Source organism: Cinclus cinclus, chromosome 11, assembly GCF_963662255.1.
Source record: "Cinclus cinclus chromosome 11, bCinCin1.1, whole genome shotgun sequence".
NCBI lineage: Eukaryota > Metazoa > Chordata > Aves > Passeriformes > Cinclidae > Cinclus > Cinclus cinclus.
The window spans coordinates 1,970,555-1,989,387 of NC_085056.1; the positions used below are offsets into that span (position 1 = coordinate 1,970,555).

General features: G+C 44.5%; 1 protein-coding gene across 2 annotated transcripts; it reads left to right on the forward strand.

Moving 5' to 3' along the window:
* Positions 1-1,984: 1,984 nt before the first annotated feature.
* On the forward strand, positions 1,985-17,625 carry CA5A (carbonic anhydrase 5A). Of its 2 annotated transcripts, none has more exons than XM_062499825.1 (7): positions 1,985-2,170; positions 9,104-9,301; positions 13,066-13,184; positions 14,140-14,235; positions 14,731-14,793; positions 15,951-16,106; positions 17,186-17,625. In XM_062499825.1, the coding sequence occupies exons 1-7, from the start codon at positions 2,047-2,049 to the stop codon at positions 17,318-17,320; spliced, it is 891 nt and encodes a 296-aa protein (XP_062355809.1). In that variant the 5' UTR covers positions 1,985-2,046; the 3' UTR covers positions 17,321-17,625. The 2 variants fall into 2 exon arrangements, with proteins under 2 accessions (XP_062355809.1, XP_062355808.1); XM_062499824.1 differs by lacking the exon at positions 1,985-2,170 and adding an exon at positions 7,978-8,107.
* The last annotated feature ends 1,208 nt before the right edge of the window (positions 17,626-18,833 follow it).

An 18,833-nucleotide genomic window follows, 5' to 3' on the forward strand; every position in this document is an offset into this window, starting at 1 on the left:
TCTGCTCAGTCTGGAGGCACTGACAGCAAAAGTCAGATGAGTGACAGCAAGAAAATTCTAAATTTTCACTTGTTTCATTTCTGTGAAGAAAAACAAGCCCATTTTCTTTGTGTACAGTCACACCCCTCACCTAAATTATCCAATTATGAAAAACAGTTGGTGTTTCAGTTCTTTGGGCAGAACTCACAATACAGACAGTGCTGGCAGCTCAGGGAATAAATGACAAGCAGTAAGGAAGACTCTGCTAAACAAGAGGGGTTGGAATAATAAATAACAATAATAAATCAATAATGATATCACAGCTCAGCTGGCCACTTTGGGCTACCAAAGAGGATTCCCTGAGCCTGAGCTCTGCCCTAACACCCTGTGTGATACGAGGTGGCAGACAGGCAGACGTTCCATGAAAATATCACCAAGAAGTGTCTAATTCAAAACACCAGTTAGTTAAAGATAAATAGATCAGTTCTAACCAAGCAGAAATTGAAACCATTAAGAAACATTTCACAGGTAGTTTATGAATTCAGAAAAGAGCAGAGCCTAACAGCAGAATGCTAATACTCTTACCATTATCACTTCTTGTTTTGTCTCTGATGGATTCTGGAGTTTTTAAAGCATTTATGTATTTAATGGAGAAAAAGAATCACGTGAGTTGTATAAATACCTCCATTTTGTCATGAGCCTGAAAGATTTTTCTAATGAAGTTTTAATGACCCTGAAAATCCTCACCTGCAGCCTCCACCCACCACAATGGGCCAGGAGCCCATTTAAGCCTCAGCTCTGGGACTGGGGCTCTTGGCTTCAGGCTTGGCTTTGTTTTTGTCTCTGGGAAGAACTTAGGATGTTTTTTGGTGCTTGGCTCTTGTGCTATCTCATTTTGTTCCTTTCCGTGCTGGACCTTGGGTCTGGTTTGTCACTTTGTCCCATGCAGGGGCTGGGAATGCCAGGGTTCTTTGGTCCAGGCACTGCTGTGCTGGGTTAGCCTTGACTCTCTGCCCTTCAAAGGGTGAGTCCATCTTTAAGGGTTCCCCATCTTCGTTCCCGTTTAGCTGGTAATAATCTGAAACATTGGGAAGTTTTTATAGGAATAATTCTTTTCTGTTTTTCTTGTGCTTGGCCTGAAAAACCGCAGCTGTGACTATGTTTGTGCAATTGATGTGGCTTTTTTCAGTGGAAGAGCAAACGTCCCAACGAGAAATGTGGGATTCCCTGACAGGATTTTCACATAAGATAACAAAGTTACTGGAAGCACCCCTGGAACCCGTAAGAGAGTAACATTCTTGTCCTTATCTCTGAGGAATGGGTCAGGAAAACATCCCTATCTGTCCTCTCTCCTAACCAAATATTTTAGCTGGGTCCACGTGCGAGCAGAGGAGTCATTACGGACCCTTGTGCTATTATTTTTAGCCTATACAAAATTAGGGGATGTTTTTACAATAAAATTTGTTGGTGGCATCCCTTGCTCTGCAGCTCCTCACCTGCAGGCTGCTAAACTCAGTGCTCAGAGCTAAAATGTTTCCTTTGCTGGGCACAGCCTTGCAGAGCTGCTGGATTTTGGGAATTCTTCAGTTTGAGCCCTAGCTCGGGGCTGTTTTAGCTGTTCCTGACGGCACCCCTTGGCAATCAGTATTCAAATACACAGCTATTCGAATTCACGGTGTGTATGCAGCAAGGAGTGATAAGAGCCCTCTCCTTGCATACCAAAGAGGGGTTTTCTGCAACCCTTCCCGTTCTTGGAGCCAGATGAGGGGGGGAAAAACAACCCTGGGAGGCACAAATGGAATAATCATCAACCCCGCCAGCCTCTGGAGAGAATGGAGAGCCAATGAAGAAGACAGTACAGGGACAGGTTGAAAATTAACTCCTGGGTTGACTCCACCTCTTAACAAGCAAAGGGTGCTCTCAAAATTATTCCTAAGGAAGCCTGGCCACCCCTCAGTGGAGCTCTAACCCATACGATTTTTTTATTGGTGATGTAGATGGGTGGTTAGGCAGTGGCAGGCTCTGCAGAGGGAGCGGTGAAGGTTTTTGGGGTGCCCGGCGGCAGCGATGAGCGGGGTGAAGGTGACAGCCCTGGGGCGTCTCTCCAGGCAGCTGAAAACCCTTGGGGCTGTGCCCGCACGGCCCTGCAGCCTGGCTGCCTGCTCCAGGAAAAACACCAGGAACGCTGCCCGTAAGTCACTTCATCTCATCCCAGTCCGGGAGAAACGCGACATGCTGCGCTGGGAAGAGAGCTGGTGTGCTTGAGCGTTGTTCTTGTTTATTAGTGGATTAAAAAGGGGGATTGGGGAATGTGGCTGGAAGATTGAAGAAAAAGGAGTGGATAGAATGAAAGAAATGAAAATACTTCGTGGAATTTCAGGGTTCTGCCCCATTCTTTATTTCTGCTGTCAATGGCTTTTGTTTGGTTGGTTCTGTTGTTGGGGTTTTTTTGGTGGTTTTTTTTTTTGGTTTTTTTTTTTTTTTTTTTGTGACTCCAACCTGTGACAAGATGCAATCATTGCTTGGGAGGCTTGGCTGCTTTCAATGAAAACTGTATTCATGGGCATAACTCAAAACACATTTAGCACAAATTGATTCTGACTCGGAATTTCATAGCCACTGCAACGTTTAATTTGGAAAATGAGGCCTAGAACAAGCCACAAACGCTTCCAAATGTGCTGTGCAGACCTCCAATAAATCACTTTGAGGTGCACGATACTCCTGGGGGATGTTAAAGATTTAGTTATTTAAAATACTGATTAACTTACTTTCAGATAAGATGGGGCCAGCCAGAGATTGTCTACTTGTTGCTGTGCAGATAATGTCACCTGGAAAATAGTAAGGAGTAATTTTTTATAGCTAGAAAAATCTTTTGTTCCTTATTTTTTCCCTCTGTACATTTATTCAGCATAATAACTTCTCCCAGAGAACAGAGCCTTGAGGGTTTCATGGTTACCCAGGGTAAGAGGGGCTCCCATTCCAAGAAGAAATCAGACCAGTTTGTTCTGTCCAAGGACCACTGACTGAATGAGCCACTACTGGTATCTATTTTTACTCACATTCCTCTTTTCAATTTAAGACAGATACTGTTTATTTTTCCAGCTTCTCTCTTCTCTGTGCCATTCGTGCAGGAAGTGCCAAAACAAACTGATTTGGGAAAGCCCTGTCTTTGGAATGGCTGGTTTTGGCAGGCAGGGAATGGACAGGAACTCTGAGTGAGGCAGACTGGGAGTTACTCCACAGTTACTCACACCAGGCTTAAACAACTCAAAGGCTGACAATTTCTGCAGCTTTTGGATTCCCCTTGTGACCCTGCAAGGACAATGGGCTTTTCCTGCACTTCACTGTAGAAACACTGGGGAGAATTTAGTGGAGATGTTGAAATTCCCAGGGGTATCCAGGACCAGGGAGCATGTGAGCCGAGCTCTGAGGTGTCTTGAGGTATCCCCACATGACGGTGGAGGTTTCAGACATTAATTAATTTTTCAGAATAATTGCTGGAAATGTTCTCCATGGGCATTTTAAAGCCTAACTGAGTAATTATTACCAGAGCAGCCCTGAACGGCGTTTTCCTTCTTGCCTTTTTGAAATGGCTACAAGAAAATCAGAATCCTTGAAGTTTTGTGGTTTTCTTTTCACAAATGTGATAATTGATAGAAGATTCATGTTAATCATAAAAGTATTGGGGTTTGTAGAAACCAGAATACTAAGGTCTGAAATGAAACATGGACATTAAATAGAGAAAAATATATGTGATTAGATAATTGTTTAAATCCTCCCATAATGAATATTGTGTTTTTTAAAGTAAATTGTATTTGATACCAGTTTGTAAAATACGGGCTTCCCGCAGCCTGAAAGATATTGCAAAATCAGATTTCCTACCTTTGTGTAATCAGTTGTAACCTATCTGTTAAGACCGGACCTCCCACTAAAGCAATCTAAATTTTGCTAAATCTCAAGACTTTTTGCTTCTCATTTATAACACAAAGAATTGTACAAATCCTGCAGAGACACACAATCCAGGTGTGCCATCTCCAGGCCTGCACGTACAACTGCAGTGCTTCCCCAGATTGTTCAGGAGTTTTCTTCCAAGCCCTTTCCATGCAAGCCTGCACGCGTAATTTCAGCAAATGTTTTTTATACAGGAGAAGATAAAGCCTCTGTTTGCTTTACCTCGCCAGCTGGAATTACCTCCCCCTTATCTGGGCTCAGCCACTGCCTCCTCAGCCAGGCTCCTATCTCAGCCAAACACTGCCGAGGCAGAGGGAAGCTCAGCATTTCCCAATCTGCTGCTGCTCCCCTGTCAGCTACATCTGTTTGATAAAAACCTCTGGGCTGTTTATCAATAAACTGCCCTAAATCACAACCCCCATCTGACATCAACTCAGCAGAACTTTCAGCACCTTGTCACCATGGGTCTGAGCCAGCCAGCGCTGTTATCCTCCAAAATCTTGATTCAGACGAAAAAAAAAGAAGCTTCGAGGAATTCAACCCATCTTGGATTTCTTTTGCAATATTCAGTCCCGGTGGGTGAAGCAGAGCTGTGTTCCTTTAAAGTTTAAAATGGCTCTTTACTGAGTTTCAACAAGGTGGATGTTTTATTTTCTCATTCACAAAGTGTTGCTATGGCAAACAGGGCCTTATTTCCTTCCCCTGGGTGGGGTTTCTCAGCTCTTCCTGCCACGGTCTGCCCTGCTTTATCTCACTTGTAAAGAAATCGCAGCACTTGATTCAACAGGTATTTTTCTTTTCAGAGATTAAAACCTTTATTTTCATCCGGGTCTTGATTCCCACCCTGAAGCTTTTGATGCTTGCATCAATCCTAAATGGACTTTTAAAGACCTACTTCAAAAGTTATATTTAATTTTTAAAAAACATTAATCCAAAGATTGGGACTATTTGGATGGCTCTATATGTCTGGGAAATGTGGGAAAAACCACAGAGCAAATATAAGAATCCCCTGAACATTATAAAATTAAATGGAGCATCACTGTGTCTGATGTGGATTTAAAAAAATCAAATAAATCAGGGACAGATTAGGTCTGTTTGTGGTAGATCCCTTTTCACAAGCGATTCACACTTTTTTTTGTTTGACAAAATTTAGCTTCACTGCTCTGCCAGTACCGGAGGTGGGAATGTGATAAAGGCAAACACCAGCCCAGGTGAGCAAAGGGTGCAAACTGCACACTTGGTTCTAATTCTCACCTTAAAAATTATCTTTGGTCATTTGAAGGTGAGGTTTCCATTTCTCTTCCCACACAGATTCTGCATCACTTGAGCTCATCCCTCAGGCTCTTCCCTTTGTGGTTGTGGGTTCAGGAACAAGAGAGAACCCAGCTGGAGCCTCCCAGATGGCCCAGAAATGGAACAATTTGGGGGGAAGAGGGATATTGTGATCCTGGCAGCTGCTGCTCCCTCCAGATCTGGCTGCATCTCTTTCATCAGTCACCATCTTGAGCTGGGGCATGGGCAAGGGAAAACTCTTTCTGGAATGGTCTGGAAAAGATGATTTTGGCTACATTGGTGAAGTGCTGGGAACAAGGTTTAGGGCTTAGGGTTTGGGGTTTTTTTGTTTTGTTTCTTTTCTTTTTTTTTGTTTTTTCCACAAGTAGTTTTGTCTTTTTGTCTGCAGCTTCCAAACTATCTCCCTGCCTCTGAGCTCCTGTTTTGAAGGGTTTTCTTTGAAGGACTTTTGAAATTAAATGCTGGAATTTTACTGAACTTCATGCTCGGGAGGAAGTAGCATGTGCATGTAAAAAACTGGATGGAGGTTCTGTGAGTGATTCAGGAGGGAAACAAAAGTGTTGCAGGTCTAAATGATTTTTCTTTAATTTTGTAGCTCACCAGCCCATCATTTCTGAGATTCCTTTTAGTCGTGCTGTTCAGCCCACGAAAAGTGACTTGTGCTGTTCAGCTTAGTGAAAAACTCTGTAAAAATGTTCACATTTTTGAAAACCTTGCAGGATCAAACCACCAAAAAGCTTCACGAAGTTGGGTTCTCTTAATGGCACGATGTAAAGCAGTAGAGTTTGCTGCTTTTAATTTCATGAGCTTGAACGTGCAGAAAAGGGATGGTTGTAGCTGTGATTTTCTGTAACTACAGAACAAGGTGTAGATATGATTTCTAAGATGCCCGAGGTTGTCAGCTGCATTTGGAGGACACATCCTGGAATAATGGTGCAGGATGACAGCAGTTTCATGGTAGATGAGAAAAACCCCCAGAAACTTTTATTTCTGCTGAATATTAAACACCTGAAGCCTATCTGGGCTGTCCTGGTGACCAGGAGATGCCTGTTGTCCATCAGTAGCTGTGCTAAAGAATTGCCTAACCATGGTCAATAGGCTGTTAAACTGTGCCTGACTGAATCATGATGTTTATGGGCGGCAGGTCTTTTCAATTTCATTGATTACTCATCTTTTCTTAGGAAGCATTCCTTGAGAATAGTAAATTAGCCAGCCTTATAAAAAGTTGGGAGTCTAACCAAAAAAATTCATTTTGCTTGCAATTGATCCTTGCTACGCACAAAAGGCTCTGCAGGGAGGAAGTGAAATGAAATTTAAGCCCAGTTTAACACGCTGACATCACAAGCTCTTTGTACATCTCCTGATGACCTGTTTGTGATCAGGAAGCCGCTCAAAGCAAATCATTTTCCAGATTTCAACCTGCTCTTACTCAACTCAGGAGTACTTTAAACATACCATGAGTGCAATGGAAGCTTCTTACACAATGCTGGTAAAACAGGGCAAACACTTCTTGCTTGACTCCGGTTGAGTGTCTGATCCTGTCTTCATTTCAGTAAAACGTTCTCAATGTTATGTCAGGTTCTTGGTGAAAACTCAAAAGCAGTCATCCTAACAAGATAAAACCTCAAAAGATAAATGCAGATTTTCAAAATGATTTTAGCAGAGTAACTAAGAAATATGATCATCCAGCAAGATGAAGGTCAGGAGCCTGAGGGTGGTGTTCTCCTGGCTGCTCAAGAGAACTGGCAAAAACTAGAACTCTTACTTTATCTCCACGCTTTCACTGACACTTTCAGCTTCCTTTTCTATTTCTTTTAATGTATTTTTTTTTTTTAATTTTTTGCTGTGTGTTCCTTAGTGGCAGCTGGAACAGGAGTTACAAGGGCTTTAACCATTTTAATTGAGATTTCTGTGCCTCAGGCAGTGTCAGGTGAATGCTGAGTTCAGTTCAGTTCACCCCTTTCTTTCACCATTCAAGGTGGGACTATTTTGGCCTCTTGCCTTTGTGACAGCCAAGAAAAGTAAACGTAATATTAACTTTATATAACTTTTCCAAATGTGACTTGGAGAAGGGACCCTGCTGTGCCGGGGCAATCACCCCTGTGCGTTTTTTGGCATGAAGGAATAAATATTTTTTTGGTGTTAGAGGATGCACTTGGTGTGAGGGAATCAATGTTATTTTGGTATGAGGGAATAAATACTCTTGATATGAGGAGAAACACTTTGGTTTGAGGAAGTAAATGCTATTTTGGTGTGAGGGGACACGTTTTTGGGCGAGGTGATACTCTTGAGGAGATATACTCGATGTGAATGAATTGCTTTGGATGTGAAGGGCCGCACTTGGTGTGAGGGGAAAAAAATACTCTTGATGCGAGGGAAAACACCCGATGTGAAGAGAAACGCTTCGTTGTGAGGGAATAAATCCTACTTCGGTGTGAGAGGACACACTTTTGGGTCAGGCAACACTCTTTGGTGAACTGTACTGAGCGTGAAGGAACCGCTTTGGATGTGAAGGGCCCCCCTTGTGCTGAGGGGACGCACTTTGAACGGGGGCACGGGGACCGCCCCGAGCGGGGGAAATGGCGATGCCCACCTTGCACGGACCTGCTGCCGCTGCTGCAGGGGTGTCACGGCACGAGGGGCAGCCCCGGGCCGGCCCCCTCAGCCATGGCGGGAGGGCCGTGCCGGAAGGGGCCGCCCCGGGCCGGGCTGGGCTGGGCCGGGCTGGGCGGCGGCTCCGTGATCTCCACCGCGATGCTGCCGCTGCTCCGCCGAGCTTGGGCGGCCGCCGTCGCTTCCTCCTCGCCCTCGTCCTGCTCCTCACGGCCGGGCAGCCGCCGGTGCAGCCTCGGTGCCTGCTGCTCCTACCGCCTGCGAGACGTCCGTGAGTGCCGCTCTCCCTCTGCCCCGCCATCGCTGCCAAACTTTGTGTGGGAGCCGCAGGGAGCTCTGCCTGGCTTTGTCCTAGGCTGAAACATCAGGAAGTGCCCGTGTATTAAATATAGGGAATGTTTTGTGCCGCCTTTGCCTGAGCTGGCCTTGCGGATTTCCTCAAAGTTTGCTCCTCGTTGAGGGAAACCGGGCGATGGGGTGGGGGAAGCTGTTCGGCCGCTCTTCGTGTGAGTGGTTGGGAGGTTTTATTTGTTTTTCATAGCTTGTTTAAAAGACCCTGAGCTGTCGTATCTAGTGAAGTAGCCTGTGGAGTGATGCTCGAAGCATCCCGGTTTGGGGCTCAGCAGAGGCACGGAGCACCCAGAGCTGTGTGTGGGTCACCAGGTGAGCGGCTCCACACAGGTGATAGTTCTGCTTTTAAGCGGAATAAAATCCCGTGGAAACCATTCATCCTGCTTGTGCCAGTTAGAGGGGCCCAGGCTGCCCCTAAAATTTCTGGGTTTGGCTTTTACAGGTGTGGGATCAGCAGGACTCGTCTGCACGAAGCAGTTTTGGTCAGGATTGGTGTGGCTGCTGCAGGAGCCCTGTGCTTGTGTTTCTTTCTAAAGAATGTTTTGCTTCCCAGTGGGAATGATCCCATGTCTGGAACACTCCCAGCTCAGCTGATAGTGCTGGTGTGTAAAGAAAGCTGTAGAACAAGTCTGCCTTAAAATCTGGAGATAATAGGAAAACATTCTCTTTTTATGGGAAATAAGGGGACAATTCCTTTGCAGGGCATTCTGCTAAGACAGAAAGGTACTGACATGCTCCTAAGTCAAATTACTGCGCATCCCTGTGTGGCTTTGAGTCATGCAGCTGGAATGTTTTATTTTTCTTTTGCTTTCTGGGCATCAGCTGACTCGAATTAGCCTTTGGTGACACAGCACCTTCCCTTGCCAGAAAGTTCTGTATCCTGCATCAAAGCCTGACTCTCCTCCTCATCTTGCAGTCCATCCGCTGTGGCAGAGCCCGCTGACAATTCCTGGAGGCACCCGCCAGTCTCCCATCAACATTCAGTGGAGGGACAGTGTTTATGACCCCTTCCTGAAGCCTCTGAAAATCAGCTATGACCCCACCACCTGTCTTCACATCTGGAACAATGGCTACTCCTTCCTGGTGGAGTTTGATGATTCTGCTGATAGATCAAGTAAGCAAAAACTCAGGGGGAAAAAAAAAATCTATTTAATGATGAGAGAGGAAAAATACTTGTGGGATGTAAGGCCTGATGTTGAAAATGAATGTACTGTAAAAAAATGCTGGGTTTATAGTGGGGAATCATGATGAAGAAATTCTATACAGACTTCACATTGTACACAAATCCCCTGCTATATGTTGAAACTCCTTTCACAAGCCTTAGCGCCCTGTCTTGCAGGTTTTGTAATAAATTTTACCCACATGAGTTAATCTTCAGTCGTTTATATGTGTACCTACTCAATTTGAAACCCAATTCCATCACTGCTCTTTATTGAAGTAATCTGCCACTTATCTTTAGTGGTGTTAATAGAGATATTTAATGCACTTGAAATTATCAGCAGCCAAATGAGTTGCAGTTGGAAAGCACACAAGCTTATCTCAGTGGGGTTTTAGGGAGTGAAATAACACTGAGCTCTGCCCTCGGGAGCAGGTGTGTGTGTCCTGCTTCAGGGGAAGCAGGAGTGCATGGAAAATCCAACCATGCATTCCAGCAATTTCATGTGAATAAACCTCCCGACCTGAGCAGCTCAACCTTTTTAAAGGCTTAATAGAGTGGGGAAAAAAACCCACTTAAAATCAAGATATTCCTCCCAAGTCCCAGATTTTCTGTCCGCCGTTCCTTCTAAAAGTTGCCTTTACCAAAGGATGTTGCAGAATATGAAGATATTTCACAAGGACAGGTGAGCTGGTAGCAATTGGTCAGGGCTGTTGTGAAGCACATGATTGCCTGGCTTGTCCTGCAGGGAAAAATGAAAGGACTCTGAGCAAGTTTGAACTTGTTGGATTGGAGCCATTTATGTTTAAAGTGGCTGCTCACCATGAGAGCTGCACCAGCTTCCTGAGGGATTTAGCAATGCCCTCGGGGAGGAAGCCTCCAGCACACAAACAAACACTCTGTCTTCACAACACCAACATTTCTGGTTGATGTTTGGAAACAGGCTGATAAAACACTGCAGCAAAAACAGTGGTGGTGGAATGCACGGAGCTTGTGTGGTGTTTGGGGCTCTTTCTTGTTTCTAGGCTGGGCTCTCAGAGGGCATAATCCATTTCCAAGAGGGATTATCCTTGTCCTTGCTCATTTAAGCACTGATATCATGCGGGAGCTGAGTCCTGCCCTTCTGTTTCTCTAGCACAAAGTGCTGTTTTTTTTCATTGAGGTTGGGCCAGGGGACACGCATCACTTGTTCCTCCATCAGTGATTTTAATTAACTAACTTTAGATTGGCTTTGCTTTTCATTGAACAGCCTCTTGCTTTATAAGCCACACCCCACTCTGTTGAGGATAAGATCCCAAAAAGTGTTTAGTGGATAACAAAGTTGGATTTTTTCCTTCAAGAATTGATGTGACGAAGGGGAATTGCCTGTAGGGGATTCAGAAATATGCAGTATTTAATTGCACAGGAGTAGTTTTTGTGGCATAAAGGCAAGGCTGGAATCATCAGGCCTTTGAGGCTGGTGCTCACCTCTCAGATATTTGTCTGTAAGACTTTCCTTGTGGTAAATATTTCCCTGTGAGCATTTGCTGCCTTTTCACCATCCGCATCTTCCTTAAATGAATTCAGGTCCGTGAAGGGGGGGTAGGATGGCAACAAACAATCAGTGTCAGGGCTCCAAAATGACAGAGAAGCAATAGACAGTGACGTGTTGCTGTATAAGCTCCAGTTTTCAGGTGCCTGCCTTTCTCCTCCACCTTTCTCTCTTTACTCTTGCTATTTCTGGTTTTTCTCACTGCTAGCTTCTGTCTAACAGTCATGGAAACCCAGAGAAGAAAGCTTGGGAACTAACAAAAGCCCCACAGTTGAAACAGAAGATGAGAAATACACCCAGGATAGACAAAAAAGCCCGAAAATCCTGAGATGGGGTTTGCAAGACTTGGGCTAAAGCTGAAGGTAGAGCAGGAGGAAGAAGAGGGTGAGGGGCAGGTATGTGAAGCATGTGGTCTGTCTGTGTGTGGTGCCATCAGCAACAAGGCTGGAACAGAGCCAGGGCTGCAAGGAACACCTGATGAGGTTCTTGTTAAAGCCCTTTAAACTTCTCTTTTGTTTAGAAATTGTCAAGATTGTAATTTGAGAAGAAATGCCTCTAAAGGGACTGAAGTTGCTGTTTGTTTCCTGCCACTTCCTGATGGCCACTGCAGGAACCTGAGTCTCTCCATTTGTGTGTCTGTGCCTAAAGTTACTCCTGAGGCAAATATTCAACTGGATGTGGTTGTTAACACAAATTTGTAGTCACTTGTGGGTTTGCATCATCACATACTCAGGAGTGGATCATGTTAGAGCACAGAAATGTCACCTCTGAGAGTTTTGGCTGTGTGACCCACATCTTTATCCCACCCTTCTCCAGCACGGAGTCCCAGCTTGGTTTGGGTGGGAAGGACCTTAAAGCTCATCCCATTCCACCCCTTGTTAGGGCAGGGACACCTTCCACTGTCCCAGGGTGCTCCAAACCCCCTCCAGTCAGGCCCTGGACACTTCCAGGGATGGGGCATTGGGATTTTCCAGTGATGGTTAGTATTGCATTCATGCCCAGAGCTCAGCAGCAGGGGATGAAATTAATTCAGTGTCATTTTGCACAGCTCATTTGAATTTATTCCTTTATCACAGACAGACCTGTCTGGTTAGGATTTCAAACCTGCTGGCTGGCTTTCAGGAAAAAAAAATACAAGAAAAGCTCTTAATGCCTCTCATTGCTTTCTTCTTAGCATGGAAGTGATTAACTTCCAAAAGCAGTGTTTGGATTAGGTGCTTTATACCAAGGTTGGCTGTAAAACTTCCCCATGTCCTACAGTTCAGTAAAGATCAGCAGATGCTGATAGTTTAGTGCTGGATGAAGATTTGGAAAAGCTCTTTTCCAACCTAAAGGGTTCCCTGCTTCCATAAGTGTTGTTAACCCTTGGGAAGTAATTAGGGTTTCTCATTTACCAGATGTTCTGGTACCATAATTAGCAAGATGACCTTGCGGGATGGTTTTGGTCCAGGTAGGAGGGAATGAGTGGAAGCAGAAAGCTGGGCATGGACTTTTCATTCACGTGTTTGAAGGATGGGGGGCCTCCTGAAATCAGGAGAACAGACTGAAGTTTTACCTTTACTCATTCAATCTTTCAGAAACTTGCCTAGTGGCAGACTGGATGTTGAAATCCTCATGAACAGCTTGTAGGCACAACAAAACATTTCTGCTGACCTTTGCTTGTGCAGTGCGGGAGCTGTGTTGAAGCAGAATAAGATGTTTGGATTTTTGTAGCTTGCAGGAGACTTGAACATTTGACTCAGTACACTGATTTGTCTGGCAATATTTACTTTGTGAAGTCTTGTCATAAGAAATGTCAATATTTTTCCCAGGTCCTTGCAGGGCTGTCATTGAATACATTTAATAGATGTGTCACTGCTGTGTCACCTGGCCAGGCAGTCCTGACACTCCTGCTCTGACAGAGGGCTGAGAATGTGACAATCATCACTGTGCCTGTGCCAGACTCGGTGTCAGCTGGGAAAACATTCCCTTGAGGGGAGATGGACGAGGAGACTTCAGTTCATCTCCAGTTTGATGCAGGGAAAACCAGGAATGTTTGCTTGGATAATTTGGTCGTGGCAAAGTGTAGATACTCAAACAGTTTGTGTTGCTGATACTTTTTTCCTGGGCAATTTTTTTTTTCCAAGAATTTGCTTGTCTGGCCAATTCTAAATCCTATTTATTAACATGGGTGTCCTGTTCTGTTTTGCAGTCATCACTGGAGGTCCCTTGAAAAACCAGTACAGGCTAAAGCAATTCCATTTCCACTGGGGAGCTATCAACGACTGGGGCTCAGAGCACACAGTTGACAGTAAATTTTACCCAGGAGAGGTATGAGATGAAATCCTGGACAATGCAAATACTTGTCTCAGGTGTGTCTGTGAAAACTCCCAGATTGAAGATTTTCAGTTTGTTTTGAAGTGCCACAGCTCATCTGCTGTTTTATTCTATAAAAAAATCATCTTCATTGTGTTTTCTGGAGAAGAGCAGCCTGAGAACTGGACATTGGCCCCATTACTGAAAGTTAAAAATCACTTTGTTAATTGTTACTAGATCTTTCAGAGAAACAAAGTATATATTAACTGCTCTAAAAAACATCACTTTATTTTCACTTTGCAACTGTTGAACTGTTACTAAAATAGCAAAACTTTGATGCTTAAGTAACTGCTAAGGAAGAAAAGTCGCTAAAAAGGATTAAGTCAGTGATAATGTGAAATTGTGACAGCTTGAATACGGTTCTTTGCCAAAGGAGAAAAATTTCCCAAGTGATATTGGGTTATTTTTAAAGACAGTTTCTCTCCTGTTGGTGTGCTCATGGTGGTGCTGCCAGCTTGGCAAGATCCTCATTAACAGGGAGACTGTTTGTTTTTTGGGCTGAGGTGTTTATTTATCACACCAAGGCCCTGAATGTATTGGCTGTCAGCAGTGCAGAGGAAGATTGTTGTGTGCAGGAAGATGTTCCTCAGGAGCACAGGGTGCTCTGCTCCTCCTGGGAAGAGAGGGAAGAGATGGAAAACTGGGCTTTGTCTGTGCCTTTGACCAGTTCCTGGAGGCAAACTCCCACAGATTTAAATCCCTCTTATAGATGGGAAATGTAGTAGCTCTGAACTATTGTTTAAAGCAAAAGACCAAAAGAGGAAGGGAAGGACCATTATTTACCAAGAGCACTTTGTTCCTCGTTTCTGTGGTTTGTGGGGAGCTCACTGCAGGAGCAGCCAGGATCACAAGTCAGGTGTGGGGTCTGTGCTCTGTGCAGGGCTTGATTTCTCCCTCATTGCTCTTTCAGCTGCATTTGGTACACTGGAATGCTGTGGATTACCCAAGTTTTGAGGATGCTGTGATGGAAGGGAATGGCCTGGCTGTTATTGGAGTGTTCTTGAAGGTAATTTCATTCTTTGGAACAAACTGTAATGATGAGTCCTTTCTATTAAAGCTAATTTAGGACAATTAAGGCTGAGAGGGGATTCCATCAATCCATATAAAAGTTTCCATGGGGGAGTCATTGGATGGTGCCAGGCTCTGTGCAGTGGTCCCAGTGACAGGATGAGGAGCAGTGGCCAGAAACTAGAAAAAGTTTCACCTCAATATGAAGAACTTTATGCTGAGGGTGGAACAGCTGCCTTGGGAGGACTCTCCCTGTCGGGAGACATTCCAAACCCACCTGGATGTGTTCCTACCATCCTTGGGCTGGATGATCTCCAGAGCTCCCTTAAATATTCTGTGATTGTTGTAATTAAAAATATGCTAATGTGGATGAGTAGAACTGACTGATTATTGATAATTTTATATAAATATATAGAATGCATTGATATTTATTATATATATGTATAATTTTATTATATTTTATTGATTGTCCACCCCCTCCCTTTCCCTGCAGCTGGGAGCACGACATGAAGGGCTGCAGACCCTGGTGGATGCCCTGCCTGCAGTCAGACACAAGGTCAGTGCTCTGAGATGTCCCACCAGCAGTGAGAGCACTTGGAGAACCACCAAACACCCAGAAAAGATTCCTGCACTTTGACTGGGGGGGCTGATTGCCACCCTGGAAGTGGGAAGCTGATTTTTCAGGGGGAATTGGATACTTGAAGCTTTCCAAACCTCTTGAAGAAATGCTGCTCTTGAGACTGTTTCCACTTACAAGGCTTGAAGTAGGGGTTTATTTACTGTGGGATTAAGGCTTTGTGATCTTTGTCTGATCTTTGAGGAGATGATTTGCTTTTTCATAAACACTGATTTTTTTATTTTTTTTTCCTGCTGGGGAGTGAGATCGTTCCTAGCAGGTTCCTGCCAGGAGAGGGAGTGCTGAGACTCTGACAGAAGCAGTTCCTCCTTCCCGAGCTTTTAAAATCCAAATAAAACAAGTTTTTATATCAGAGCAGTGGCAACTCTGCCAGCTAAACACCAAACATATCAGCTCAGTGCCAGAAGACCTCCCCAAATCTGAATATACATCTATTGTGACAATATAATAATTTACTATGTGTGAATTTAAGAGAAATTAAGCCAAGAGCCTGCAGTATATCCTGAAAATCCCTCTGGAGCAATGTTTATGTGGGAAATTCTGGGTTTTGAAGCTCCTACATTCTATTTGATATCCCACTTGTGGGATTGAACATTCTGGAGACGGGAATATTTGATTTAAATAAAACTTCAATCCTCTTCCTGCTGCCTAAAGTGACGTGGTGAAAAGTAAACCACTTTTTGTTTGCAGTCTTTTTAAATATCTGGCACAGCTGCCTGAATTTATTCCACCACTTATTCCCTTTTTCCTTCTTGCATCCTGCTCCCACAAAGCCTTAGGCCATGGATCCTTCTCACTCCTTGTGTCTCCTGCACTGAATTGCTAATGGCTTGTGGGAACAGCAGAAATATTTCAATTTTGGCTGCTCAGCAGCTTACACCCCTTACACCCTAACCCCAATTTTATACAAGTTTGAAGGGTTTAAAATAATAAAATTTTTAATATTCCCAACACCCTATTTCCCATGCACACAGTTTCTAACCTCACTGTCAAGACATTTTTCAACTTCCTTTTTTTTTTTTTTTTTTTTTCCCTCTCAGAACACCATCCTTAAAAATGTTTTTCCTGCTATTTAGGACACTGTGATTGAGTTTGATGACTTTGATCCATCCTGTCTGATCCCTTCCTGCCCTGATTACTGGACCTACGCTGGCTCCTTGACCACTCCCCCCCTCACTGAATCAGTAACGTGGATCATTAAGAAAAAACCAATCGAGGTGGATGAGGATCAGGTAAATCTCAGTTTTCCTTTGCTGCCACAGAGATGCTCAGAACCTGATTTTTACCAGCAGTTCTCTGGGAAAACACAAAAATTCTCTGTGTTTTCAGGGATCTGTGATTGTTCCAACCCAGGATTTGAGGAGGAATCCTGGTGTTAACAGCCACTAACTCTGAAAGAGCTAAGACCTCTCCAAGATGTTTTTCCAGCTTTATTCAACTTTTCCATCCATTCTCAAGAGTTTTATCTTGATCTCTGGTACACAGTTCTGGAAGCTGCCCCTTGAAAACTTGGGGGGTTTTAGGAACTTAGTAGAATTCTCATAATTTGCTCTCTTTAGCATGATGCAGCCTTTTTTGTGGAGGGAAAGGAAAAAAGGAAGATGATGTGAGATGGAGATTGTTAGCAGAGAACTGCAGGCATAGTGTGTCAGTCTTTGAAAGTGAAATTTTTCTCTTTTTTTTTTCTTTTTTTTTCTTGGCTCTTTGCTCTCATAGCAGTGACTGACCATTGGAATGGCCTTGTGAGCATTAAAATCTGATCTACTGCTGCTTTATTTTTATCCCAGTTATAAACCAGTGAGAGAACAGCTTGGGGATTGTAGGGGTTCCCTCTTTTCTGGGTGAGAGGCTGTAAATGGAGGTTTTGGATGGATGTAGTGTTTGAGTGGAGATAGCTCTCTCGGGTGTGCCACATTTGGGATTTAGTTTCCCTAAGGATGGCAGATGTGATAGTTCTTGGGGATTGTTGGGTTCCCTCTTTCCTGGGTGATAGAGAGGCTGTAAATGGAGGTTTTGGATGAAGTGTTAGAGTGGAGCTAGCTCTCTCAGGGTGTCATCGGGATGGGATTGGTAATTATTTGGGATTTAATTTCCCTAAGGGTGGCAGATGTGATGATTCTTCATGCAGCTGTAGATAACAGGACACTCTTTACCAGCAGCTGACAAAGCTGCGGGTGCTAAAACCCCTCAGAACACAAACACAGCGCTACCTTTGATTTCACCCAAAACAAACTCTTGCCTTTTACCGCGAAATTCCCAAACCGGGGGGAATTCTTGGGAAGTGACTGGAGTGGCCATTTGTGGTTCCCAGCTGGAGACCTTTCGGACGCTGCTGTTCACGTCGGACGGGGAGGAGGAGAGGAGGATGGTGGACAACTTCCGCCCGCTGCAGCCGCTGATGGACCGCACGGTGCGCTCGTCCTTCCAGCCCCAGCTCAGCCCTTAGCACCCCGGAACTGCTGCTCAGCAACCCTCACCGTGCCCTCGCTTCCATCCCCTTCACTGCCTCTGCTTCCCCAGGCGACCTCTGGGTTCTTCAGTTCTGATTTTCTGAAGGCGTGAATAATATTGACACTTAGATTAACCCTTAGCAAACGGAGTTGTTCCAAGGCAGGGCTCAGTAAGGAATTATTAAAGCAGTTAAAAATAAGGATGGGAGCTCATCCCCTGCTCCTTCTCTGAATTGTTCTGATGAACGCAGCGTGCTCATCCTTCTGCCCCCAGCTCAGCCCTTAGCACCCTAGAACTGCTGCACAGCAATTCTCAACATTGCCCCTCCTATCCATCCCCTCTCACTGCTCTTTCCTTGCCCATCACTGTGGGGCTTTTTATTTTTTGCTTTTTTTAAAGAATTGAATAATATTAACCCTTAGCTAATGGACTTATTCCAAAGCAGGGCTCAGTAAGGAATTATTAAGACAGTTAAAAATAAGGATGAGGAGCTCATCCCGTGCTCCTTCTCTGAATTGTTCTTTGTTCAAATGCTCTTTCAGTGCCCTGCATAAATTAATAATCTTGGGTAAAAATTGTTGAGAAGAAGGAAGTGGGAAGAAAAGAAAAATATCAGTACTGATCAGGTCCTTCTGGGGAATTGTTTGTCTGGGACGAGAGGCTTATTTCAGACATTTTACCTTCTTCGTTTTTCCTTGGATGACAAGAGGGGAAGGACAAAAATGACTCCCAGGATCTCTTTCCATTCTGTTGGCTGCACCCTGTGCTTGATGTGGGTTCCACAGAATGCCCACCGTTAGACAGGAGCCAGAAGACTTTTTCTAAAACCTTTTAACAACTATAGAAGCTTTCCTGTGTAAATAATTATCAGGAGAAGGGAGGAGAAGAGAATTCACCAGCGTCTCAAGACTGGCTAGCGCAGCAAATGAGGTGGAAATGTCTAACTGATCCCAGGAAAGTGATCACATCAAAGGAAAGCAAGATTAGATAATGCTCAGCTGGCCCTCCCAGTGGGATTGGGGGGAAAACACCCCAAACCCATTCCTCAGACCTGTGCTAGGAGAGTGTGGACCAAAAACACAGCACTCAGAAAAGACTTCTATTTCAGCAACTCACAGAGCACCAGTGCTCTCTTCAAAGTTTCACCTTGAGATGTACTTTCCCATAAAAACACTTAGCCAGCTTCAGGACTAGTGGGGAGCATTTTGTTCTTATTGCACCTTATGGGAACGAGGTCCAGGGGGCTTGGGATTGATTTGTGGACCAAGCAGAGCTTCTGTGTGAGCTGCCAGCTCTGAGCCTTTCCAGCTGCCCCAAGGATCACTGACTTCTCACATCCTGCTAAACCTGCCTTTGTCTCAACTTTCTCTCTGGCCTTCACACTCTGCTGTATTTAGCAGATTCAATCCATGCACCGGGTTTCTGGTGAGGAGCAGTTGTGTCTGTGAACTCCCTGTGTGACCTCCATGGGTTGTGCTGGAGGAGGCTGGAGGAATCTTTCCTCCCTC